General features: G+C 45.9%; 1 protein-coding gene across 1 annotated transcript in view; it reads left to right on the top strand.

The window, feature by feature from the left end:
- The window catches only part of PRKCH (protein kinase C, eta), a gene marked incomplete at its 5' end in the record, with an annotated part of 122,916 nt that overhangs the window by 40,169 nt on the left and 57,245 nt on the right, over positions 1-25,502 (top strand). Inside the window, 7 exons of the mRNA XM_009332751.1 lie at positions 13,052-13,202; positions 14,033-14,067; positions 15,562-15,650; positions 17,342-17,471; positions 18,407-18,534; positions 20,743-20,886; positions 21,618-21,791. Coding sequence (XP_009331026.1) covers positions 13,052-13,202; positions 14,033-14,067; positions 15,562-15,650; positions 17,342-17,471; positions 18,407-18,534; positions 20,743-20,886; positions 21,618-21,791 — 851 coding nt within the window. The remainder of the gene's footprint in view (positions 1-13,051; positions 13,203-14,032; positions 14,068-15,561; positions 15,651-17,341; positions 17,472-18,406; positions 18,535-20,742; positions 20,887-21,617; positions 21,792-25,502) is intronic.

Genomic DNA, 25,502 nt, shown 5'->3' with positions numbered 1-25,502 from the left:
TTTTTTTTTTTTTTTTTTCTTTTAACCTCACCTCCACTGCCTACTAAATTAGGCTGCGTCCCATTTAATATCCAGGTCTGTCAACTCTGGCTGCTGGAGGAGACTCCTGATTTGGGTGGCACCACCACAGGCAAGGGTTTTCCTTGTGTCTGGGTGTCTGGCAGCCCAGTCTGTCAGGCATCCAGAAGTCCCTGTCACCTGGCTGCTGTATGAGGCAGTGCTGGACTTGGTGCGTAAGCGGAACTCCTGGGCCTGTCGACATGAGAGGATGCACAAGGTAATAAGATGCCGTTGTGCCACAGTACTTAATTACCTGAATTTACCTGGAAGGTATTCAGGCATCGTTAGTAGTTGTGGCAGGGGGCAAGGTTCCCTCTGACCCTGCAGACACAAGGAGGACCAGCAGCATCAGTCTGCTGCGTGTTGTGGATGTTGTGGCAGTCGATTCCTGCACTTCACTGGAGCGGGGCAAGACCTTGCTAATAGCCAAGCAGAACGGGGTCTTCAGGCTTAGGCGAGCTGGCATGGAGCTGTAGGAAGCAGAGCTCGTCTTCTAGTGGCGCTTTCAGAGGCAAATACTCATGCTTGCAATTTATACGCCCCTGTTTTGGGTTGTTCCTGAGTGTGCCCAGCATAAAATGCTGTTTCCTGCTCTTCAGCGCCAGCTGTTTTTGTTTTCTGGAGTGCTTCAGCAGAAATGATTCAGTTGTTTTCCAGAATGAGATGCTGTATCAAAATAAAGCTTTGAGCGAAGAGATCCTGGTGTTGTTTTGCCAGGGCAACCTCAAGCTTGGCAGAGGAGAGAGTGGGAGGGCTGAGAGCCTCTGCCATCTCCGTCTGCCTTCTGCTGTCTTTGGGAAAGTCTACCCATTTGTGATCTTCTAGGAGAAGCTGCATGAGGTCAGCGTGGCTTTGAGGGCTGTGGACACCACCTGCACTGAGCAGGTTCCCACCTCGGTGACTGTTCCTCCTGGCAATGCCGACACTGCTGGTAGTTGCAGATACGGGACTGAGGCGGTTTCATAATTGAGGGTAAATCTATCTGTCTGAAAAGGATGTTCTTGGGTTTCCCTTGGGCTGGCCTCACACGGGGCCAGTTCTGCACCAGCTGGCTGGACTGGGGAGCTGAGCAAATCTGGAGCAGGGGTGTGGGTTGGTTTTGGGCCAGATCTGTCCTCTGGTTGAGCTCAGTGCTGGCCCGGGGTGCTGTGGCAGGGCGTGAGGGGGATCCCTGGTGGTGGCACAGAGGAGGGAAGAAGGCAAGGAGGTCTGGCTGAGCAGGTGTCCCGCTCTCCATGCCCTGTCTGCTGGGACATGGGGCAAGGACAGTGAACAGTGGAAACACTGGGAAAAGTTACTTGGAGAAGGAACAGACCCATAAGGGTCTGGAAGAAGGACAGAGAAGAAATGCAAGGAGAGATAGAAGGAAGTAGGAGACTGGTCTGGGGAGTGATGATGGGTGGGTATGGGCAGGAGCTGTATGGAAGAAGCAGGTTAAAGAAGCTCAAAGAATTAGAGAAGGTGGGAAGGGGAGAATATGGACAGATGGATGGTGGAGGAGCTGCAGAGGACAAGGAAAGGCTGCAGCAGAAGAGTTGTGACCAGCAAAGCCCATTTCTTGCTAGAATCTGGAGCCAAGTTTTTAATCCCAGAATCTCAGCTCTTTTCTGCCGTCTAGCTGTTAAACTCGTTGAGCAAGTGTGTCCATCCGTCGCTAGTACTGGATCTGCACAGCAGAGCATAGTCCTTTTCTGTGAAGTATTCCCCTGTTAGTGCTATCCTCTCTCCCTGGAGTTGTGTGTTTGAGACCACAGCCGTGCTGGTGAACCAGGAGGGGGAAGGCTGCTTCAGTTCCAGTGGATGAACTTATTTCCAATGATAGTTTTCTTTGTTTAGAGAATTGTCTTAAAAACAGAAGCCTTTTCATTTGAAGGATATCACTAATGTTAGAAAATCAAACTCTCAAAAGTCAGGAAATGCTGAATTTTTGTGTCTAAAATTTGTCCTTCCTGTATGTTCATAATACAGACTTGCAGACCAGCAAGAACAAAGGCAGAAAGACACTTCTTCTCCAGCCTGCCTAGCTCAGAGTACTTAAGTGGTGGGTGAGGAATCTGGGGCCTCAGTCTAGTCCTACGTGCATTTTTACCTGCATTGTCTCTGGTCCTGTATTTCACTTGTGAATGTGAGGTAAGGCGAGAAAAACAAGTCCTTCAGAGAAAGGCTCCAATGTTGCACCCAAAAGGGCCGATGGCACGTGAGGGCCATCGCACACCTTAGCTATAGAGGCACCCTGTGTCCCATGCGTTGGGCACGCAGGGCTGAGTCCAGCAGCGCACACGGCTTCGGGCTGTGCTGTGAGGAGGGGTGCAGAGCCTGGATGCTAGGGACACGGGCCTTACAGAAGGCACAACAAAGTCTGGCTGATTTTTTTTTACCCCCAGATTGCTTTCGTGCCCCACATTGTGCTAATGCAGCTGTTTGTGGGGTGCATGGCAAACCAGATTTGGGAACTGATCCGGCTGGAAAATGACTATGTGGAAGGGAGTGCTGGAAGGAAGGCAGGGTGCTCTGTGCGAGGAGAGCTGATTAAATCTGTGTAAGGGCTGTTGTGAGCATCAAACCGCAGGCTGGCTTTCATCTTGTGTCGTTTGAGCCTAAACAAATTCCCTCCCCATGTGTTCCTTCCCCACAGAGGAACTGGGAAAAAAGATGAAAAGAGGTGCGGGTTTTGAGTGTCTCTCATAAGCTGTTGGAGAAAGTGACTTTCTTCCCGCTCACTCACCTCTGCTTGTTGGTTAATTGAGAGGAGTGAGATGGGAGAGCCCGTGGGGAGGCAGAATACATACTTATTACGGCTGCTCTTACACCTGGTGGAAAGGGTCACCCATTTGCGAGAATATTGGTGGTGGCGCTGGTGGCCGTTACGGAGCTGGTGAAACCGGCAGGGTCCTTCCTTCTCGCTACGTATAAAGAGATCTTGAGCCAAGGCAAGCAGCACCCTCTCCATGTGGCACCCAGCATTTTTAAAGCTGTATTTGTATGGATTTGGGACATCTGCTTTTGAAATCTCAGAAATGTATCTCAGAAATGGAGAAATACGTATTGCAGGGTGAAAACCCTGTTGGGGAGAAGATGGGGAAGGGTCTACCTATGCTAGCTGCATGGGAAGCTGCTGGGGACAGCTGTGGTCTCTGAACGTGCCGCTCCTCCTGGCCTGCAGCCCTTGGGAAATCCCTCTGGGAAATAACAATAATCTGCTGGCACTAGGAGGGGTGCGGTGCGTGGCAGAGCAGTAATGGTCCGTGCCATCTGCAGAAGTGTTTTAGGATGGGCTGTGCAATGAAGCCAAGCGCAATTGGTAGCCTGAGCACTTGAGCACCTGGTATTTCCTTGCTGCATTACCAAGGTGGGGACTGTCTTGATGAGAAGAGATGCTGCTTTTTGGCGGATATCTTCATGGTAGCAATAAGCCTGGAATACAAGAGGCTGAATGTATTATTTTTTTTTTGACAGATGCTTTGCTGCGGCAGCATCTTGCTCAGCCCGTGGTGTGTGGGAATTTACGTGGGAGAGTGATATGGTAAACAACCTGCTTTTTAAGGCTGTTGCAATTAGAGCACTTATTAGCAAGCTGCCACATGGAAATCTCAAGAGTACTGGGGATCGGCTGTGTAATCAGAGCTGACTGTGCGGCCGGACCACTTGGGCTGGGTCTGTGCAACTGCTGGGTGACCAGTCGACCAGGAGAATCCAGGTGTTGCAGGGAGGTGATTCAGGTGTTGGTCATCCTCCCGGCTGAGCACAGGGCCAGTGCACTTGCGGGGACTGCAGAAAGGCTGAGACGTCGCACAACAGCAGTTGGAGGCCCTGACAGCAGAAAAAGGGGAGTGTTTAACTTGTCCTACTTAATTGGCTCTCGCAATTAATTTGTTCCTGACTAGATTCCAGTTGCGCTTTGGGTTACAATTTGCTTTCCCACTGAAAGATGCGGTGCCCCTGGTGAGGAAGGCTTGAGGTTTTGTCCTAGGGATGGCTGCCGTGTTGAGGAATGTAGTTACCATTTGTGGAATTGCTGCAAAACTGTGGGTTTTTCTGGATACAAACTGCTTGATAGTCCCATTTCCCAACCAGTTTTCTGTTGATCCTGGTTTCTTTGTGCATTTTGTTTCATGTTACATAAAGAATATTTTCCTGGTGCTCCTTATTTGAGACAGATGTTAAGCCCGTGTCTCTGGAAAAGTTGCACGGCTTAAACATAAAGGCATGAATTTTAAGCAGATTTAGCTGATTGTAAAACCTTGTGTAGATACTTTCTTGTTTTAATACCAAAGCGGACAATTTTAATTCTGAAGCTGGCCACATAGCTCCAGAGAAGGATGTCCCCAGAGCATCTAGTTAAAAATAGCTTTAAACTGCATCTGGTTAAAAATAGGTTTAACTTGGAGCTCGTGCTTCCCTGTGTGGGTAGAGCCTCCTAATAGCATGTTGTGATACTTACTACAGAACCACCTACAAGCATGCGAGTTGCTGATGGTTACAACACGCACGAGCCCTGAGGCGTCAGGAACACAGGAAGGTTCAGGATCTCCCTGCTGTTTCCCAGCCTGCCAATTCTGCTTTTCTCAAGGATTTTGCACAAGTGCTGGTAGCTTTGACCTATAAATGCTGTCACTCCGTTAGTGGTACTTCTGCCCTGTGGCCAGTGTAGTTTGAAATCTTCTAAAACTTACAGTGCAGAGGGCTTCTGGCGCATGAATTAATAATGGAGAAGATCAAAGTTGCTTTGTTAGTTTTATTTTCCTGTTTTTAGTGAATAATGTATTTAAATAGTTTCCTTCCCTTATAAATCACATCTCAACATTTTTCTCTTGAGTTTAATAGGTGGGAAGGACTAACAGGACGTTTTACAATGGAAATTCACTTGCCTAAGTACAAGGAAATAATAATGTTTATAACTGGCGATGGGAGGAGGGAGAGGAATCATTTCGTTAAGGCTTTAATGAGCAATGCAGTAAGAAGTATGAGGTACTAGTATTATTTGCACATCTTAAAGTAAGGAGGAGGATTGTCCCCATCTTATGATAAAATTGAGACTGCAAGCAGATGTGTCGTTCTGCCTGCAGCTGAGGAGAGGAGGCGGTTATTACTGCCTGTTCTCACTGCTTGTGTGGGTTAACTTAAATTTTTAATAATAGGGGGGTTCTGGGTTTTTTTTTGTTGCCTGTTCTTACCCCAGATCAATGTGACAGGACTGGGTTATGGAGCGGTTGCAGATGGAGTCATGCTGGCAGGTCTGAGGTGGTAGGGAGGGGACTGCATCGTGAGCAGGGAGCAGTGGGGCTGGGGTGTCTTCACCCAGCTCTACTGCTGCTGGAAGACCATGTTCAGCTGCAGCTGGAGGTAAGCATGTATCTGTCATCTCGCTGGTTATGACCTGACTATAATTTATCTTGCTTTTCCAAACCGCATGGGTACTGTGTGCCTCCTGCTGGGTACTGGGCAGATACGAGCTGGCTTTCCAGTTGGAGTTCCAGGCTGGGGCTCTGAAGGGCTCAGTTCAGTGCTCAGGTTTCTGCTGTCTCCCTCAAGTCCCTCTTCTAACTAAAAATTAAATCCTTCTCTCCTGGCATCTCCTCTTTGTTTAAGCTGAGACGGTTCTTCTTAGCTATTATCACTCCAGCCTGGTCTCTCTTGCAAACAGAAGTATCATGAGGTTACCATCTCCAAACGAATGCAAAAACGTGCAGAGATGGAGTGATAAAATGGAGCACAGGTAAAACCTTTCTTGCTTTTGGCAGAGAAACAAGCACAGGGTGAAAAACGGGGCTGTCCCCATCCTTCTCTCACAGTGATGTGGCTGCAAAGAGAAGGGAGAGGGAAGTGGCTGTCCCCTTCAAACACATCCTCCTTGGCAGCCAGCAGCATTTCTGCAGCCTGTGGCCTGGAAAGCACAAATGGGCTGGCATGCAGTGATCTCTGTTTCAGAACCTGGTCTCTTATGGCACAAGGTTGTGCATGTTTGCTGCAATCTTTTGTTATCCGCAGTATCCCATTTGCTCAGTTCATTGTTACTCACTACAGAAATTAATGGAGAGGCTTTTCCATTCATATTTTTCAGCCTTGCGCAATGTGCTGCAGTGCCTTGCTTCATAACTGTCAACATCCACAAGCAGACGCCTAAAAAAATTTTCCCAGAAAGAATTTGTAAGAGCAGATATGGAGAATAATATTTTTGAGCTGCCCTGTGCATGTCTGAAAACCTGTGTGGCAATTATGATTAAAACTCTATGCAAAATAACCTGTATGGTATTCATAACTGGTTGGTAGGCTCGAAGCGGCAGCAGAATACTTGTTTTAAGAGTTTCTCAAGTCACCTTCTTCCTCCTCTCTCATGTTCTCACAGACCTTATGCAAACAGATAAAGAGCAGCTATTCCTCCTTCAGCCCCAGCACTAGGCTCTACCCTCTGCTTTGCAGCCCTCTCCCCTCCTGCACGTGTGGACGGCTTCCCAGCAGCCACGGACTGCTCACTCCAGCTCTGCAGAGCTGTCCCTTTGTCCTTGGCACTGCTACATCCAAGTGCAAGAAACTGTGAGGGAAGCAAACTGAACGCCCCCAAAAAGGTCCTGGACCCTGGTTCCCCACCGGTGAGGTTAGCAGTGATGGATGAGCAGAGCTGTATCTGGTAGGCCTAGGAAACGTGGAGACGTGTCCTCTCAGCTTTGCTATCTCACCTACTGGTGCCACCAGAGCTTTGGCATCATTGTGTAATTCTAGAAATAAGCCTATGATGGGCTTTTGTAGCAATAGCTGAGCACTGCCATGCTCACTAATGTTGTTGTGTGAACTTCACTGATTCTGTTCTCACTGCTGCCGCACCGAAACATCATCATTCAGCCTCAGTACTCAAATGCTGCTCAAATGAGAGCGGAGGGTGAAAGCTGAGATGAATTTACATCCCAGATCTGGCAGGAAAACAAGGAAGATGGATCTGCCCTACTTCAGCACTTGGACAAGAAACAGAGCCCTTGCCTCGAGTGCGAAGTTCTGTGTGATTTGATGCAGGGATAATTACATGTTTTTGCATTTCTAAGACTGTTGATAATGCTGTTTCATACTCATGAGTGGGAAAACTCTTATTTTTTTGGAGTCGGAGCATCATTGTTCCTGTTTCATTGACGGGTTGGCATCTTAAAAGGTGAATTGCCCATTAACCTGGGTTTTCTGTCAAGTCCTAGTAGAAAATGGCCTAGTCTTGCCAGCACTGTCCTAAGGAGGACAATCCTCCTCCTTACTTTAAGATGTGCAAATAATACTAGTACCTCATACTTCTTACTGCATTGCTCATTAAAGCACAAAGTTTTGGTCTTCATCCAAAACTTTACCCAGTTTCAGAGGGGCAAACGGCAGCTGGATCAAACCTAAGTCCCAGCCTGTGTTTGATGTGCCACATGTTTGCTTTGCAATGAGCCTCTCCTGGGGTTTGAACCAATCTGGTTTCGTGCACAGACTGGCAAAACCAGCAGAAGGACAGAAACTTTGATGGACGTGGAGGAGAAACCCTGTGTGGTTAACACAATCTCTGCGGATGTGGCTGTTTTCCAGCTGGCCGATTCACGCATCCAAGTGGCTTTTGAGGGGAACTGAAGAGAAAACTTTGCAGTAGTTAGGAAAAGAAAGGTTTTCACTCTGCAGCACTAACACTAGGGAAGCAGAACAGTCAGCAATGGAAATATCACTTTGGGTCGTAGCCTTTAAATCCATTTCCCTTTCCAGAGTCAGGCTGTCAGTCTCTTCTTCAACACTGTGCTGTGTTTGTAATGTTTTAATTAGTAAGGTTTCCTGTGGTTTTGACCATCCACAGGATTATGATGATAAAACTCCTGGTTAAAAGATACCAAGCCTTTGTAAGGGATTTTTGTCATAAGATAATGTGTTTTCCAGCTTGGAAAATAAACGTCTTGGTTCATTTTGGTTTAGCTTCTGTTTATATTCAGTAGATGTGAGGAAGCCTGCTGTTAGGTAAATATTGAGAGAACACCTCCATGCTGATGGCTAGAAGGGGTGTGTGCGTGGATTCGTTCCCCCTTATTTACTTGATGTTTTTTAAATTCTTTTCCTAAAGCGCCCGTTACGACTCACGGTAAGGGCACGGGCTAGCTGGGCCTTTAGGCTGATCCGCAGCGGTTGTTCAGTGCCGCGGTGCTCGTGAGAGGTGAGGGGTCTCTCAGTCCGCCATCTTGCTTTTTACAGTCTAGTAAGTTCCGTGGCTGGTCTCTGCTCCGCGCTCGTGTATCACGCAGTGCAACGGGATCTTGCTTGCACTGCTCCCAGGGGAGCGTAGGAAAACGTGTATACTGGTACTGCCACTAATAGGAAAAGGCTTAATTAAGTTTTAATCTGTTAGCATTATTGCTTTAAGGCTTTTTACATTGCTTTTTGAATATCTTTCTTTCTTTCAAAGGAAAATCCCATTGATGTGTACAGGAGTATAACACTAGAAAATGTCATGTATCAGGATGTACCCGAACGACCTTTGCGGTGCTGACGTTACAGCAGCAGTTGATAGCATGACGGTGAGATTGATTTCCGATAGATGAGACCTGACAGGCTTTACCTACTTGAGGTAAACAGCTACACGCACGCTTCATCCTGCAGCTCTTCCTCTTCTCTTACTGCTGTAGTTACGCCACCACTGTAAGGACTTGAAATTACCCCCAGGAATAAAAAATGGGGGGCAGGGAAAGGGGGGATCTCTGGCCGGGAAGGGCAGGATCAGGTAAGTTCAGGGGGCAGGCAGGGCAGCATAATGAGGCTGCTGAGTGGGTGAGCGGTGTGCCAGTGCATGCAGATGTCCTCAGATGGCTTGGTGGGTTATTTATTCTCCTCTCCCTCCGCGTGCATAATTTCCACTGCCATAAACACGTGTTAGGCATGAGTGGAGAGGAGGAAAGGGGAAGAGGTTTTTTAGTATTTAACTTTGTAGTTACTTTTGCACATAGCCGGGCACAGTAAATACCCCATAGTTACAAATGTCCAAATTTAACCATGGATGTGGACGACTCCCTTCACTGAGCAATTACTTGCCTGTTTTTATAGCAGCATTTGGACATTTGAAGTATTCATGGTGGTTGTTGCTTTACCAGAGATTAGAGGCTTTTAAATGTCTGAGTCTCCTAAAGCGGTCTAGAGCTGCTTTGTTTTGTAAAACGCTCTGCGCCTGCAGAAGGAAAATATATATTCTATAGCAAACTGGCCAGAACGCAGAACATGAGTGGGGAAAATGTCTATGATGGCTTTACATCCTCTGACACTACACGTGAGAGGCACGAGGGGCTGCTGCGTTAGCCACCTTGTCCCCTAGCAGACTTCAGCGCTGCGTTGATGGTTTCTGCACGCAACCTCTTGCCCAGTGGCGCTGGGAGCCGTTTAGCAGATGTGATGGGTGTGAGCTGAAGAACTGCCATCTTGGTGGTTGGGGAGGCTGGTGGTTGAGAGGAAGGTGGTTTTGGTAGCGATATGTTCCACCATTTTGAAATCACTTGCGCCTTGGTGGAGGGTTGAACTTGACTGCTCCATGGTGTGGTACGTGGGATGACTGAGCGCCCAAGCCCCCTGAATAGAGGGATTTATTCTGTGAGATGTGGTTGTATATGTAGATCCACTAGATCATACGGTGGATGGTCTCCTGCAGCTATGCCTGGGCCCGAGGTGTGGCTGAAGTTGTGCTGTGCTCTCCCTCTCCTTTTTGCTCGAGACGGCAGCGGGAAATGGGAAGAGCAGTGCCCAAAAGAGCTGTTTGCGTATGAAAGGTAATCCAGGCCTTGCTTAAGTCAGTCTCCTGCTTAGTAACACTTAGATTTGTTATAATGTAATGTGAGGTGAACATAAGCATGGGTGAGGATCACCTGGAAGATGTGCAGCATCTGGAGAAAGTTAGCAGGGTAACGCAGCCAAGTAGTGTGGGGAAATATGAAATTTGAGGGGTGTTTTAAATATGAATTATGTTTATTCATAGAATTTCATATAACAAAGAAAAAAAGAAAATCTTGTGGCATGTGTTTTAATGAAAAGTGGGTCTCTAAGATGGAAGCTGTTGTGCTGTGTGAGATGTTCGTGGCTGGAGAATAGGAGATGGAGGCCAAGTACAGCTCAGAGGCTGGCCGTGGATGTGATCCACCAGTGCAGGCAGCATGGAGACAACCTCTACCACCCATGAAAAAGTGAGTGCCTGTCGTTGTTTGGTCTTCCTGAACCATTTCAAAATTGCAGTCTCTCTGAAGCCAGGCAAACCACCGGGCCGCACAACAGCGTCCCACTCGGTGGCTTTGAGGGCCACTTTCAAGTGTCCGCTATTCCTGGTGCAAAGGACTGGTTTGCTCTTGGCTGCGTGTGGGCTTCTCACTGCGTGGGAGAGCACCAGGGACGCAATTACCCCGTGCTGATCCTTGAGGGGAACTATAACAAAGCCAGAAACTACATGAGCTAAATTGGGAACATATCCTCTTAAACTCTGGTAAATGTGAGTGCATGAACTTAGAGGGCATCAGCTGTTGGGCTTCTAATGGAGCAGCTGGTGTGAAGCAAGCTGGTAACTGGATTGCTTCTTTAGGTGATGTACTTAAGTGCTCACCACCCACTCACAAACCCTGCTATTCCCTTTCCATGCCTTGGAAGTTCTTCTGTACGTGCTGAACGCCAAGACAGGATACTTTGCCAGTTGAGGTGTTTGGCCCTGACCCAGGAAAGCACTTAAACGTATGCTTAAACCTAGATCAAGGAGATGTTCTCTTGAATTTAAAGGTGGGCAAATTCTGTAATACTATAAGGAAATTTTTTTTTTGTTAAATTCTCACATGAAGTTGCAGGAGGCTTGGGCTCAGCGAAGCAACTGGCTTTTGATCTTTCTTTTGGGGAAGAGGGATGAACTGGTTGACCTCTTGAAGTTCTTCTCAGCCACATTTCCTATGGTGGATAATGAGGCTATTGAAATTGTGCAATGATGATTGAATGTTTGGAAGGGATATCAAACCTCCGCACATCAGCTCTCACTTCTGGAGATCAAAATGACATCTTGTGTGTGGGAAAGAGGCAAATTATCTCCCAGCTGCAGGGTTCCTCCATCTTGCTGTCATGTGTTTCTGGTTGCCCACTGACAGAGGCAGGATGCTGAACTAGATGGACCAATATTCTGATTCAGTCTGGCAATTCCTGTGGTCCCCTGAGTCCTCTTGACTTCAGTGAGAATTAAACACGTTTAAGTGCTCCCCTAGAAAGGCAGGCTTTTCTGTGCCAGTCTCTCTGCCCAGCTGCTTGAAGCTCTGCAGTGTAGAAAGCAGGTTTCTGTTAAGTTCTTGGATCAGCGCTACCACATCCTTTTTTGTGTTTTAATGGGAAAATCCTAATTTATAGCGTGCGCTTCCATTTCAAAAATAAATGCAAGCTGTCTTAAAGTCAAGCTGCGCTCCATGTCGCAGTTATGCAATCGGGTAGGAGGTTTCCATTAGTGCCTGCGGAGGGGACGCATGCACAAATGGCTGGGAGAACACAGCAGAAAAAAAACCACCTTGAGCTTTATGGCCGGCTTTGCTTCTAAACCTGTGTGGCAGGAGTACTGAGAAGCAAACACCATGTGGCTCACAGCCCTTTGAAGTGGCTGGGTTCAGTACTGACAGGATGGCTTCCCTTATCTCCACTCCTACAAAGAGGACCGGGAAATAAGCCTCCCACAGTGGTTAATCAACAGAGCTAGTTGAAAGCAGGGAAATGCTCTGCCCCCTGTGTATGGGTAAATGAAGTGGTAGGGTAACAGCTGGGTTTGAGTACTGCTGCTGACCCACTGCTCCGGGATGATCAGGTGGGTGGGAAGTTTACAGGCTGCCTGTCCCTTTCTGTGTCATTACATCCGTGCAGAGGGTTTGGCGATAGCTGGCGTTTGTCTTGCATCCAGTCCGCGCTCAAAACAAGAGTCCCGAGTACCTACATCAGTGCACAGTCACCTCTAGCAGACTCCATTGTGTGTCCCCAAAATGCACTTGTTAGCAGGGCCTGATCCTGTCCTTCAGAAAGCAACTAACCTGAAATGGGCAAATTTCATTTCTTTCTCCTGAGGTGAGTGTGCCCCAGATGAGGCTTTGATCTGGGAAGCTCAGCTTATTCTGACCTAGTCTGTGGAAGGATCCCAGAGACCAGCTGGCTGTGATTTGCAAGTCAGATGGCTGCTACTATATGGGAACAGCTTGCTTGATCTAGAGCTCAGTTCTGCCTTTTAGGAGTGACTTGTTTTGTGTAAATTGAGCTTTGCTAGGAAATGGTTATATGGCTGAACTAAACCCAGCAAAAAAATCCCCAGAACATTATATTTTGGGACAATTCAGGTTTGAATGCCAGCAGTTCCTGGGTCCCTGCTTCCCAGAATTTCCAAAGGGTAGATAATATTTTAAAAATGAACCCTTTAAAGACAGCTGGAAGTGGCACATATCAAACAACTAACAGTCCTTGAAACATTAGGCTGTGCCTTTTTCTCCAATACAGGAAGCAAAATCGCTACAAATGGCGATACTGAAGTGTAGCATGAGAAGGTGGATAAACACCATTCACCGAGCAAGGCATCGCTTTGGATTGGCAAGTAGGGTGCTGCCCTGCGGGGCTGGTCAGTTGATTGCACGCAGTCACGTTTTCCTGAGTTATTGCCCAAAAAGCTGTGAGTTTTATAATAACTCATTAGCCTTGAGCCTCTGGTCTGTTTACAGCTTGTGAATTAGTGGGTTAGTGACATGTCTCAACATGGGAGAGGAGTGAGAGGAAAATGGGAAGAGGCAGTCATTTCTAGATGAAGAACGTAATTCTCAGCTAAAGGGGCCTTTGCAATTAACTTCCTCTGTTGCCTGTCCCAGATGTTTTCCTTGTTCTAGAGTGTGGTCCTCCGACTTCTAAACCAGGGATGTAATCATGGTCTTCGAAAGCATTTTGCGCCGTAACAAAACCAGGAGTAATAACTGTGCATGATCATGTAATTATTTTTTTTTTTCGTTTTTTGTCTGCATAGGGACCCTCCAGAGGGATCGAATTTTTAAGAACCTCACTCGGAAACGCCAGCGGGCGATGCGAAGGCGAGTGCATCAGGTGAACGGGCACAAATTCATGGCTACCTACCTGCGACAGCCTACGTACTGCTCGCACTGCAAGGAGTTCATCTGGTAAGAATGGCTCGAACGCGGTGGTGTGGAGCTTCCCGTCCCTTCGCGTTTTGGGGACCGACATGCCACCTCCGATCCTGAATCAGTCATCCAGCACTTTACCAAGGGCCACTGATGTGACTCCCCTTGGCCATCAGGTTTAGCAGGGTACATTTATGCTGCAAACTGGAGTCTACTGCAGAGAGGCCAGAGGTGATGTGCGTCTTGGATGCTGGAAGCAAACTGGGAGCGTGCGGGGATGGGGCAGTGTTCCTCACTTGTGAGCGTAGATATTATTTCAGGAGGGAAAAAAGTAACCCAAGCAATCTGAAGAAAGACCCCAGATACTCACTTGAGTGGAGCTTTGAGATTACACTTATAAAAAACAGTTGCTTGAAAGACTGGAGAAAATGCCTGAGAACAGAAAAGTCATCAGAGGTGTGAGGTGTGGGGTGATACGTGTGGGGGAGTAGGCAGAGCAGGGAGAAAAACTTAGATATGTCTCAAAAGAGTGTGGAGTGGGAGAGATAATAACAGGCTGTGGGCTGCTGGGATCAGTCTAATAAGTGTGGTGTGTGTTGTAATAAAGTGAGGTATTTCAGAAACTAGAGTGAGGGGGAACATGGGGAATACATGCATGTTGACAGCCCGTCCTGTAAGCTATGGCCCTTGCAGTGCTTTGTTATGCTCTCACACCCCTGTGCTGAATTGCACCACTATTGCTGGGCAGTTTTGCCCCGGGGATCTGGTCATTTGGGATCCTCTTGCATTTTGGCACTCTCTTCTGTAAACCATCTGCAAGAAGACTGGCTTTCTGATTTTAAATTATGTTCATATTTTGTTTTGAACAGGGGCGTCTTTGGGAAGCAGGGATACCAGTGCCAAGGTAAGGTGCTCTGCTCCTGCACGGTGTGTGTAGGATGTGCTGTCTCAGGAGCACTCTTCTGTGCTGCTGGGACATCCTGCGGTTACAAGCTTCTCTGAAGTCACCGCTCCTCTTCCTCCCCAGCCAGCCAAAACTGTGCATTTGAGCAGCTGTCAGGCTGACGACTTGCATGCACGCAGGAGCCACCACCTACATGCAAACACCTAGGGGTCCGGTTGCTGTGTTTCACCCACAGTTTTCCTCCTGTGCAGATCCACTGAGTTGCTGAGTACATGCAATACCCAGCTAGGCTTGAGAGATCCAGGGTCCCTTCAGGACAGTGTTCAGCTGGTATTGGGACACAAAGTGTCCTACTGGAATGGCCACCCTCTTCCTTTCTCCACCTATGTAGTTCAACAAAGTGGAACTAGGGATGTGACTTCAAAGGGCGGCCTTGTGGGCTGGCACCTCACTTTTGTCTGAATGCATGTTTTGGCTGAATGGCTGTATAGACGTATGTGATGCTTGCTTGCACTTAATTATTGTTCTTCCTTTCCCTTTTTCTATGGTAAGATTTTATTTTTATGTTTTTTATTTTATTACTTGCACGCAGGTGTATGGTCACTCAGTATAGCCTTCTAACACAGCCTGTTTCTTGTGCAATATAATAGGGCACTGGTGTCCTCATATGAAAAGAAGCTACATGTAAACAAAATGGATATCCTGCATAAAATTTCTGTGTGGAAGTGAATGTTATTGACAGACCGTTATGAGTGGAAGCTTGAGTCAGCAACAAACAGAATAGGGTGGGACCCTGCAACACATCTGCAACGTACAGTTTCCATTACAAAAATCCCCTTATGTAGACAGTAGCTACGGCCCTTGGTGGTGTCTACAATGCACGCTGGGTTATGGAGTGGAGGAATCCCAAGTTCATTCCAGCCAAGCCAGCTTCAGACCTGGAGAGAGCCCAACTCTGCTTTAGGACTGATTAGCCCTCTTGATGGGGACTAGCTAATTAGCCCAGACGCAGCACCATTCCGCTGCAGTTATCCAGCTCCCCAGATCCAAGCGTTGCACTTAATGACAAACTAACCTGGGCAGGACTCACTCAGGTATCCAGTGTAAGAGACGCTATGCCACTGAGATGTAGGGATGGCTTTTGATATCTCAGACCTGTGTTCTCTAATATTGTTTGTGTGTGTTGTGAGAAATACTCGCCACTGGATAATTTCAACAGCATCCACTGTTATTTCTGTGGGCATCACCCGTATTTTGTATAGGCAGCTGTTTTCTAGGCTGTATGAATGAGCCAGTGCAGAATTTCTGTTGCAATATGTTGGAGATACATCTTCAGATCTGTTATGAGATTTTGGAAATTCTAAGCCAGCGATTATTTTTCACATCTTTACTGTGTCCTGATGATACAGCTGAGCCTTAAAGAACCCAGCTGATGGGTTGATGTGTTCTGAGCCTTTCAACAGCTCTTTTCAGCATGCCTCTTTTATTTCCTAGTATGCACCTGTGTTGTACACAAGCGCTGCCATCATCTAATTGTTACAGCTTGCACGTGCCAAAACAATACTAACAAGACCGATCTCAAGGTAAAGTCATGGTGGTTATTTTGGGTCATCATAATTTGTGAATCCTGAGGTTTTCTGGGTTGCTGGGGGTTGTCCTATAATAGAATTTACTCTGTGTTATCTCTATTCATAGATTTTTAAAGTGAAGAGTAGTGATAGGGACATGCATAAGGGCTATGCAATATCATCTGGTTGTTCTTCTGTTAATTCCAGTAACTGGTTGGACTAGCACATAGTTTAGGAAGGCATGGTGTCTTCATTGGAAGACATCAAAAATTAGCAAATCCACTGTTTTCCGTGGTAATTTTCTTTCGTGTTTAACTGTGTTGTCATCAAAATTTGGTGCCCAGTTCTTAATGGGGATTTATCTGGTTTTAAAGTCTAACCACTGGTATTTGTTATGCCTCTCTTTTCTGGTAATTTAAAGTGCTCATTTAGTTATTGCTCCACACCTTTACTCTATGAAATATGATTTATGTTGTAATAAAGAACCCTTGCATAACTTGTGTTTCTGAAGGTTTTCTTTCTTGCTAGTTTTGGCTGTATTTGACAGGAGTAACATCCCCACTTAAAACTGCCCTGTATATTGCATGTCTCATTTCTGTAACTGGAAATTGTTTAATAACTGTTTGAGGAAAATTCAACTGAAATATTTTTTAATTGGGAGGTAGCTCTGTATTGTGTGCCATGCAGAAACCTTCTTTCCGGTGCAGATAAGCAATTGCCTTTGCTCGTTATTTCTTGCCTCCCAACTGCTGAGCTAGACTTCTTAAAATGACCCCTTGCCAAACCAGATGAAAATAAGTTAAAATGCTTAAGGCTAAAGTGCAAGTTAAACGGTGAGTCTCCTCACCCCTCTTTCAGGATTGCGAAGGGTTTATAACACCTCTAAACTACTTTAAAAGAAGGCAAAGGTGAGGAGGCACCGCTCACTTTAAACTCGTTGTTTCAGTTGCGCCCCGGACTTTTCTTTGTCAAGTTGTAGGTTGCCCCTCAGTCTTCCAGGATCTGCATGTTGAGATGCAAAATAGAAAGTAATGAAGAGGTTCAATGGAGAGGGGTTTCTTCAGCCGATCTAACATTTTCTAAGGTGTCTTTGAGATCTGCATGATTCACAGTTGGAAAAAAGCAAGGTTGAAAAGGGGATGAGAGCAAGTGATAAAGCGAAATGTGGGCCTGAAATGGAAGACTGTTAATAACAAGGAGGGTGAGACGAGGGATGAGAATTTTAGGAGGAGCTGGGAAAACTATTCTATATTAAATTTCATAAAATCAACAGTTTGACCTAAAGTTACATGTTTGCACATGTGTGCAAGTTAATAATTTGAAAACTGGTTAGTTACAAAATGCTGTAGCTAACGTAATTTATATGTGGCACTTCAGTGTGATAGGTTTGTGATGAGGTAATCCACACTTCTAATTCAAACTTGGTTTTAAGAATTTAAAATTGGCTAGGTAGCCCTTTTTAAAATCTGCTTTGTCAGGTAGTCCAGCCTGACCGGCAAGGAAACCAGAGCAGGCTCGCGGCAGGTGAGGTTGGTCACTCAGTGTTCACTTGCAGTAAACCTCAGTGAGGTGATGGATTGGGACATTTTCTGACTTGGAATTATTTTCATAGTTTTTCACTTAAATGCCTGTATGTAAATGAACATCAGCTTACATATATATATGTATTTGAATTTGAAATCTGTGCTTTTCTTTTGGTGCCTCAGGTGACTGAACAGAGGTTTGGAATCAACATTCCTCATAAGTTCAGCGTCCACAACTACAAAGTCCCGACTTTCTGTGACCACTGCGGTTCCTTGCTCTGGGGACTCATGCGACAGGGCTTACAGTGTAAAAGTGAGCAGCTTCTTACTATAGCCTTTTCACAAAATACATATATTTTTAGACTCTTGATGCACCGTGTGGGCTTGATTTGTGCAGCCTTCAAGAGAAAGCCAAGCAATGAATATTCATCTTTGCAAGAGTTAACAAAAATGCTGATCTACTTTGTAATCTCAGGCTTCCAGAAGGACTCTACTTCACACTCTCAGCACAGCTTTGTTTAACTGGCATTATTGAAAATATTCTTGGGTATCGCTGCTTCCTGCATTCATTTTTCCCTTTACCTGAAGGCTTTTCCTCAGCTTAATGGGATAAGGCAGTGAAAAGGCATCTGAGGGGGAAAAAAAGGTCATTGCTTTAGGTTGACTACCCTGTCTGTCATACTGTTAATTGATGACAAAGCATGTCCTGGTGGCATGTTTTTGTTTCAGTGACCCAGACTGTAAAATCGTATGAGTAACAAACAGTTTCCATTTGCCTTCATCTCCCACAAGAGGGTGTATGTGTGTCCACGAGCGAGAGCAAGAAAGATTTTTAGTTTCCCACTGAACAATATATCTTTAAAATTAGATACCTGCAAATGCAGGGGAAGTTTGTTGCGAATTCTGTGGCATTATAATTCCGAATTTTACCTGCAGGCATAGCTGCAATGGTATTTCTATACCTGACAGACATGTGCTTGTGAATAGCTTCAGGCAATGTGGCATCCTACTTAGAGAGTTTGGGGTATATTCCTGGTTTTCAGGAGTTTATTCTCTTATGAGAGTCCTAATTTTATTTCTGCTGAGATCAATGGCAAAAATCCTTTTAGTTTAAAGACACAGGGTAGATCCAGATGGATATATTTCCTGAAGCAGAATTACTAAATTATTTCTCAGCAATAAATCCCTCCAAGTTATTTTAATTGTTCCTTTGCTTTTACTTTCCATGCCTACCATCACCCCTGTCAGTCTGTAAAATGAACGTCCACATCCGATGCCAAGCAAACGTTGCGCCGAACTGTGGGGTGAACTCAGCAGAGCTTGCTAAAACCTTGGCATGCATGGGTCTGCAACCAGGAAGCATTTCCCCAAATTCGGTGAGTCTTTTTCTTCTTTATTTTTTCCTCCTCTATTTAAAACATTTACAACTAAGTCTTTATATGGGTGCAGGAGAAGTCAGAGACTTCAGTTATGGCAGATGGCTTTGGATGGTGGGCTGCATGAGCAGGCTGTTACTGGCTGAGGCTTGTGGCAAAGACTTCACCTGGAAAATGGATGTCTTGTATCCAGGTTTACCCTGACGGAGGCTTTAGTCTATAGGTGTTGCTTATGTTTCATAGTGGTGTGACTCCATTGACTCTTTTATCTGTTTGACATGAATGAGAGGAGAATAAGACCCCAAACTAATTAATGGTCAATATAATTCATGTCATACCCTTTTTTACCTTTCCCGCGAACACAAATGCACTGTCTGCATGTGTGGCTTGGAATAGAGTATAAGAAGAGCTCAGTAAGAGGCCCACGTGCTCTTCCCTGCTTTGTCACTGTTTTTCTGAGTGATTTTGGGGAAACTGTTTCACTATTCACTACAGTTTCCCCAGCTAAAGTCTGTGGTCCCTGTCAACACATCATCATCTCTGGTCTCTGCTGTCCAGGCTAGGGTCCTAGTGAGCTTGTTGCTAGGGTTGGGACATATGTGTACAATTTCTGCTTGTCACTACTTAAGGCATCCTAAAAATCCAGCTGTTGTATATCTGAGTCTATTCAGAGAGCTTAAAACACACTGTGAGAGCTTGAGTGAAAATGCCCATAAAGGGTAATGGAAATCAGAGCTGTCATTTGATAACAAGTTTTCATCATGTTTCCTTTGCTAGCAGTTTTGAAAAGTGAGTTTGCTTGAAACCACAGTAACCCATAATAAAATGTTGGGCTATTTGTTTTTATTTGACCAGAAAGAAAATATTAAAAACATACTTGCCAGACCTGGTAAATCTTGTCATACAGTTAGTCAGCTACGCCGGTTGACCACATGATGCTGTATCAGCCTAGCCTGCTCATTAGGCTGTGCTGCCCCTTTTGATTTCAGTTGGTTTGCAGCAAATGAGACTTTCTTATCTTCGCTTTTCATGCTGTTGCAGTTCAGGGGCACAGCTATCCTGGGAGTTACAGGGAAACACAAGCCCCACACTCCCTTCTCAGTTCTGTAAAAATCAGCGCTTGTTAGCTGATTGTTTGCAAATTTGTTGTTTGCATAATCTGCACATCAAAAGGAGGTGAAACCAGGAAAATAAAAATCTGTGCTTGGTGTTTAACAATCTCTTCTCATTATTTGTGAGCTAACAGCTCCAGGTAAGTGTTCAGACTGTGCTGTAAGCTTAAATCTGTTGGGAGTTTTGCTGGGTGCTGTCCTGAACACTCTTGGTTCTTTCCCCATGGCTGGGGTTGCCATTTCTGTGGCAGTGAGACAAGTCATCTGTGCAGGAAGAATTTTGCTTTACACCAAAGTAGTCACAAGGTGGAGCTCAAGAAGTCCGCGTGCCTTTGTTCGGGCTAATAAACTGAATAAAAACTACTCGTGGTTTATATGCGTACTCATACCTGGAGAGCTGTGAACAGAGGGCACTGGAGGTTGACTTGATCTTTGTATACTGCAAAAACCAAAGCTCTAGAAATGCGTGCTAATTATTGGTACGATTCCTGAAAATGCAGACACCTCACTGCTGGCATGGGAATGAACAGCCTTCCATTGAATTTACAGCAGTGGAGGAAGCCAGCAGCCCAGCTGTGGAAAAGAAAAATATTTTGGAGTTTGGGTCCCACTGAACTGGGCTTTGAGTAAGAGTCTTAAAATCAGGTAGAAACCTAAGAGATTCAGATGAAATCTGCTCGGGTTCTAGATCTCACCAGCACTTTGCATATTGCAGAAATTATGCAGTCCTCCTCGCTCTGATGTTAGATAGGAGACTTGGATTTCCACTCTCATTGTCTTATTTTTCTGGGGAGTGAGGATGGAGAGAGGCAGGCTTGCCTCTTGGATCTGCTGGGCATGGGTTTACAACTTAAAATGCCCAGGTCAGGAACCAGTGTTGACGCCTCAGCACAGCTCTGTGCAGTGCCGAGGTTGGCTGGTCAGGCGTAACAGCTATGCGGGATGGTGGTACCAACAAGCTTTCTGTTCCAGTGGCCATACAGTGTATCTGAACAGGTCCTAAATGCCCAGGTTGGTAGGTTGACTACTTGTGTACACCTCTGAGGCAAAAGTACAATTTCTGTGCAGACTGATACTTATTTACTTTCCTCCACAGAAACTGGTTTCAAGATCTACTTTGAGACATCAGGGAAAAGGCAGCCTGAAAGGTGGCAACAACGTTAGTGAAAGCTCAGCGAGCAAACTTGGGATCAAAGACTTAACCTTCCTTCGTGTATTGGGAAAGGGCAGTTTTGGAAAGGTGAGAGTTATTCGGGGAAAACCACATTCCTTATTTAAGAAGCTCCAAGGTAGATTAAGTTATTTCATAATATGGCACACAGGCTGTCCAGTGGAGTATGCTTTGCACAACAAGGTTGGTTACAGAGAGCAGGGAGAAAAGGGAAGAGAAAGCAAGCTGACAGCAAAGTGAAGAATTTGATATCACAAAAAAGAGAAAAGTTAGCAACCAAAGGAACAGCTGCATGCCAGGGCCCATACCAGAAATTGCAAGTGTGTGCATTAGCACTTGTTTGGGCAGCATTTCTTGGAGCGTGCAAAGACTTTTCCTTTAAAGGAAACAAGGCCGTGGTTTCAAATGCAGTGAGATGGGGGGTTTGTTTCTCTGCTTTGCCACAAAGCCAATGTGAAGTAGTGCATTTGAATTTGATAACTGAGGAGGGAAGTGGGATGGATGGCACTGCTCAGGGGGCTTGCCCTGGCACAGTGGATGAGCTTCGACCAGCTAGCCCTGCGCCAGACATTGGAGCAACGTGTGTGGGCACTTCTGTCTGGAGAAGCCTTCTGCAGACAGTAGCATGTGTGTCATCAGTTGTACGCTGGTGCCCATACTAAAAGGCTGACTCACTTGCATCCACAAGCCTGGTCATGAGATAACTGACCTCTCTAGTGTGAGAAGGTGCAAGAGGCTCTGTGTTGCTCGTAAGAGGCTGAGGGCTCAGCCCTTGCGATTCACCCTCCCCTTTGGTTTAGGTGATGCTTGCCAAGATGAAGGAGAGTGGGCAGCTCTATGCAGTGAAGGTGTTGAAGAAGGACGTCATTCTCCAAGATGACGATGTTGAATGCACCATGACCGAGAAACGCATCCTTTCCTTAGCAAGGAACCACCCATTCCTCACCAAGCTCTACTGTTGCTTCCAGACTCCTGTAAGTATAGCCCAGGCAGCGGACAGCCTTCCTCCTGACACTGGCTAGCACATTGCAGACAGAGGCACTCTCCTGTGTATTTGGTCCCTGGCCTGTTATAATTGTCTACGTTAGATCCAGGAGAAACCTCTGCTCAAGAGTGAACAGAGCACTCTGCTATATGTCACCTCTAACATCTGCTGGGCATTTGGCAAACAAAACCCTGGCTTGTTGTAGGCTCCCTAACGAAATGGTAATAACAGGGAAGCCTTTCTTTGTGTCTTCCCTTGTAAACATCTCTGTGCCATTGGATGTTTCTAAATGCATATGCGCAAGTGTCTACAGACCTGCAGCGTCCTCCGGTTGCTGTGGGATCTCAGGCTCTGCTGTCTTGCTACCTGAATTTTAACAGGACTGTATTTGCATTGAATTATCTGCAAGCTCAATGAATTGTACTTGGAAGCAGGGGTAGCCTCCTGTATCTACCAGCCTTTGTATACTGCTCGGAACTGAATGAAAGATCCTTTTGGGGTTACTGGAAAGGATCCTACTGACATGGGTGGACACTGAATCAGATCCATATACAGCTGGTATTTCTTCTCGTGTAGATAAGACAAATGATAGCATTGCTGTCACTTGTGGTATTTATACCTCAGCGGAGGACTGCACACGTGCTGTCTGTCCAGCTTAGAGCCTCCTCTGGTGGGAGCTTGTTGCTGATGTGGGTGGTGGAGGGAGGAGTGGCTGTGATGGAGGCAGTGGCCACAGCTGTGTCCCAGCAAGGTAAGTTTGGGAGTCCCTGAGCTAAGCTGTTATTAGGACCAAAGCATTTTCTGCAGTGTAGCTCTTCCAAACTGCCTGGGCTCCTTTCCAGTTGCTTTTTGTCCATTGCTAAGTGGTAATAGAGCTTCTTTTCCTCTTAGAAAAGGCAGGAGAAACTTGCCCTTTTAATTGTGGCTTCATTCCTCCTACATAAACCCAAAATACTAAAAAAAAACCAAACAAAAAACAAACCCCCCCAAAAAGGGGGGGCAGACAAATGCATCCTGCCACCCACTCGTTTCACTTCTCACTAGGGTGATGCAACAGCCAGCTATGGAGTTTGAGAGTTGTGCTTGTTTAGGGTGGAGCCCTTGGGTAGACTCACGTAATAGAAATGAGGTGGTTTGTTTTTTGGGTTTTTTTTATATAGAGCTTACGTGGTTCACAGAGTAGCTGTGCTGTGTAGCAGAAACAAAACTTAAAGCTCACTGTTGTCACTAGTAACCAAGGAAACTCCTCTTTTATTTCATAATATGAAGACTCAGGGCCCAAATTTGAGTGGCTTTGCTGAAGTTCTCATGTAAAATATCAGAAAAGTCCAGTATTGATGTGTGGTGTTTGAGATTAGATGTGGGATAGCAGTGGGTTTTGCCACTCATTTCTATGCTCTTTGCTATGGCTTTGCTTACTGAATTGCAATATAGATGTGAAAATAGCAAGTGTGCTCCTGGGCTGTGTAGAGTATTTCCCATGAACTTAGGGAATATTTAAGGTCACTGTGCTAGTACCATCCGTCATGTTCAAAAAATGAATGCAATCTGCTATGGGTGCAGACAAGGTCTTCTGGGCTGATGAAGTAATTGCAGTGTCTTTTGCAAAGGGGGGAAAAAAAGGGAAGAACTCAGCCTGTTTAGACTAGCAAATTGAAAGCAAAAAGAGGATCTGATTGATGTCTGCAGATGTCAAACACTGGGGACGGAAACAAAGCTGTCAAGATGCTGGCTAAGATTAAAAGAGTCTAGACTGGCCATGGATACAGTTAGACTGGAAATGAAAAGGAGGTTGCTAAACAGTAGAGCAGCCTGGAACAGGAATTTCTGGACCAGCTTCTTGTCAGAGGAGCAGAGGGAAGAACCCCTCAGCCCTTGCTGCCCTGAACGCAGAGCTGGTCAGTCTCTGAAAGGGTGCCAAGGGAGTGGTGCTTGTCGTAGCAGGACCCTGCTATTTCCAGTCTTCCCAGGTTGCTCTTTTACTTGAATCCCCCTTTGCTTCATTATGTGGATTGTCAGTAACAGAAAACCACTTCCCTCCAATAATAAGCAAAACCAAAAAGGGCAGCGTTCACAAAAGAAAAAGTAGATTTCAGACTAATTTAGTTCATCGCGTCTTTTGTCTGTGTTCTGCGCTCAGTGACACCCACCTCAATCCAGAATAACCAGATGTAAATTGCTTATTAAAGTATAATTAAATCCCTTTGCTATAATAGAGACATGATTGCAGCAGCAGGGTATTCATTGGACAGAGTCCTTCCAGGAGGGCTTAGCTGGGCTGATACAGTACTTAGGGTTTCTGCTTTTTCTTTACATGGCATTGGGTTAGCCCTTCCATTAACACAAACCTGGCAGAAAAGAATATATATATAAAAAAAATAGTAGCCACTTACTCAAAGTATCGTCCTGCAGCCATATTTAAAAATACCAAAGCACTTTCTGGTGTTTGGAGTTGAGGGGAGGGTTACACAAAACAATACCTAGTTTCACTTGTAATTACATGGAAACCACATCACATGTTTCACACTTATAGCCCAAACTCTGAAAATGTGGTATTAACGGTTCATGTTATAAAAAAACAAAACGTGATTCCAGTCTGCCATAGAGATCCTGGATAAATAATGACCTACTGGACCTGCCTTTAGGAATTTTTCAAGAACTAGCCATTTTGAGGCTTCTTACCATTTGTCAAAGCAAAGTCAGAGCCTGATCCCATACGATGCATCAAGACAGGCTGGGACTAACTGGCAGGGTAGTAGCCCTGGGGCTTACGGTAGGTGCCAAGTTCAGTATAAGCCAGCAGTGCGGTCTCATTGCACATAAGTTTAAATTATGTACTGGGCTGCTTCAGGAGCTCAGGGGAAGTCATTATCCCCTCTGCCTGGCACTGGTGAGGCTGCACCTGGAATAGGGGTGTCTGGCTATGGCCCCTCCCTCCCAGTTCAAGAGGAAATTGTGGAAACTGGAAAGGAAGGGCCTTGGAAGCACCTGAATGCTGCAGCAGTTTGAGGACAGAGCGCTCAAAGTGTTGCAGGGTTTGGCTGGATCTAGAGGCATTTGAATTCTGACTCTTGTATGATATTCCACCCAAACTAGCAAACTCTTCTCCTGACTTATGCAGCCTCGGGCTGACTTAAACAGCCTGGGGCATGTCTGTGCTGCACAGCGCAATGTCATGTAGTGCTAGTAACGTAGCATTAGCTCAGCTGGCACGAGTACCAGAAGCAGCAATGCATTGCCTGAGTTCATCTATATTGCTGCTACTTTTGCTCATCTGTTTTAGAGCTAGCTGAGGTTTTTCTGTGCTTACATTAGCTGCTGATGGTTTTCAGAAAGGTTTTCTGTTCTCTTGTGCTGCCTCTGTGCTCAGTGTGGTCCTAATTTAGTCTCAGCTGCAGCATAAGTGATACCTGCTAGCAAGGGCTGCTTTATTTGCCCAGGATGGGCTGAGGCTGCCTGACCTCCAAACAGCCTCCTTGCTCTGTCACAGCGAAATATTGCAGCCACTAGGTGGTAGGAGCTGCAAGTGTTGTCTCTGCCTGGTATAGGTCACAGTTTTCAGAGCCTAAAGAGGAAATATTAGCTACACAGCAGGCTGGCAGAGGCTGGACATGGCCCTGTGCATGCCCAGCGCTGGGCTGGGCAGTTTCGGACTTGCACCTCCAGATTCCTTTCCTGTGAAAGGCAAGGAAGGAGTCCT

The sequence above is a fragment of the Pygoscelis adeliae genome, unplaced genomic scaffold (assembly GCF_000699105.1).
Source record: "Pygoscelis adeliae isolate BGI_AS28 unplaced genomic scaffold, ASM69910v1 Scaffold179, whole genome shotgun sequence".
NCBI lineage: Eukaryota > Metazoa > Chordata > Aves > Sphenisciformes > Spheniscidae > Pygoscelis > Pygoscelis adeliae.
The sequence above is the reverse complement of the archived record's forward strand: the minus strand, read 5'-3'. Positions and strand labels throughout refer to the sequence as shown.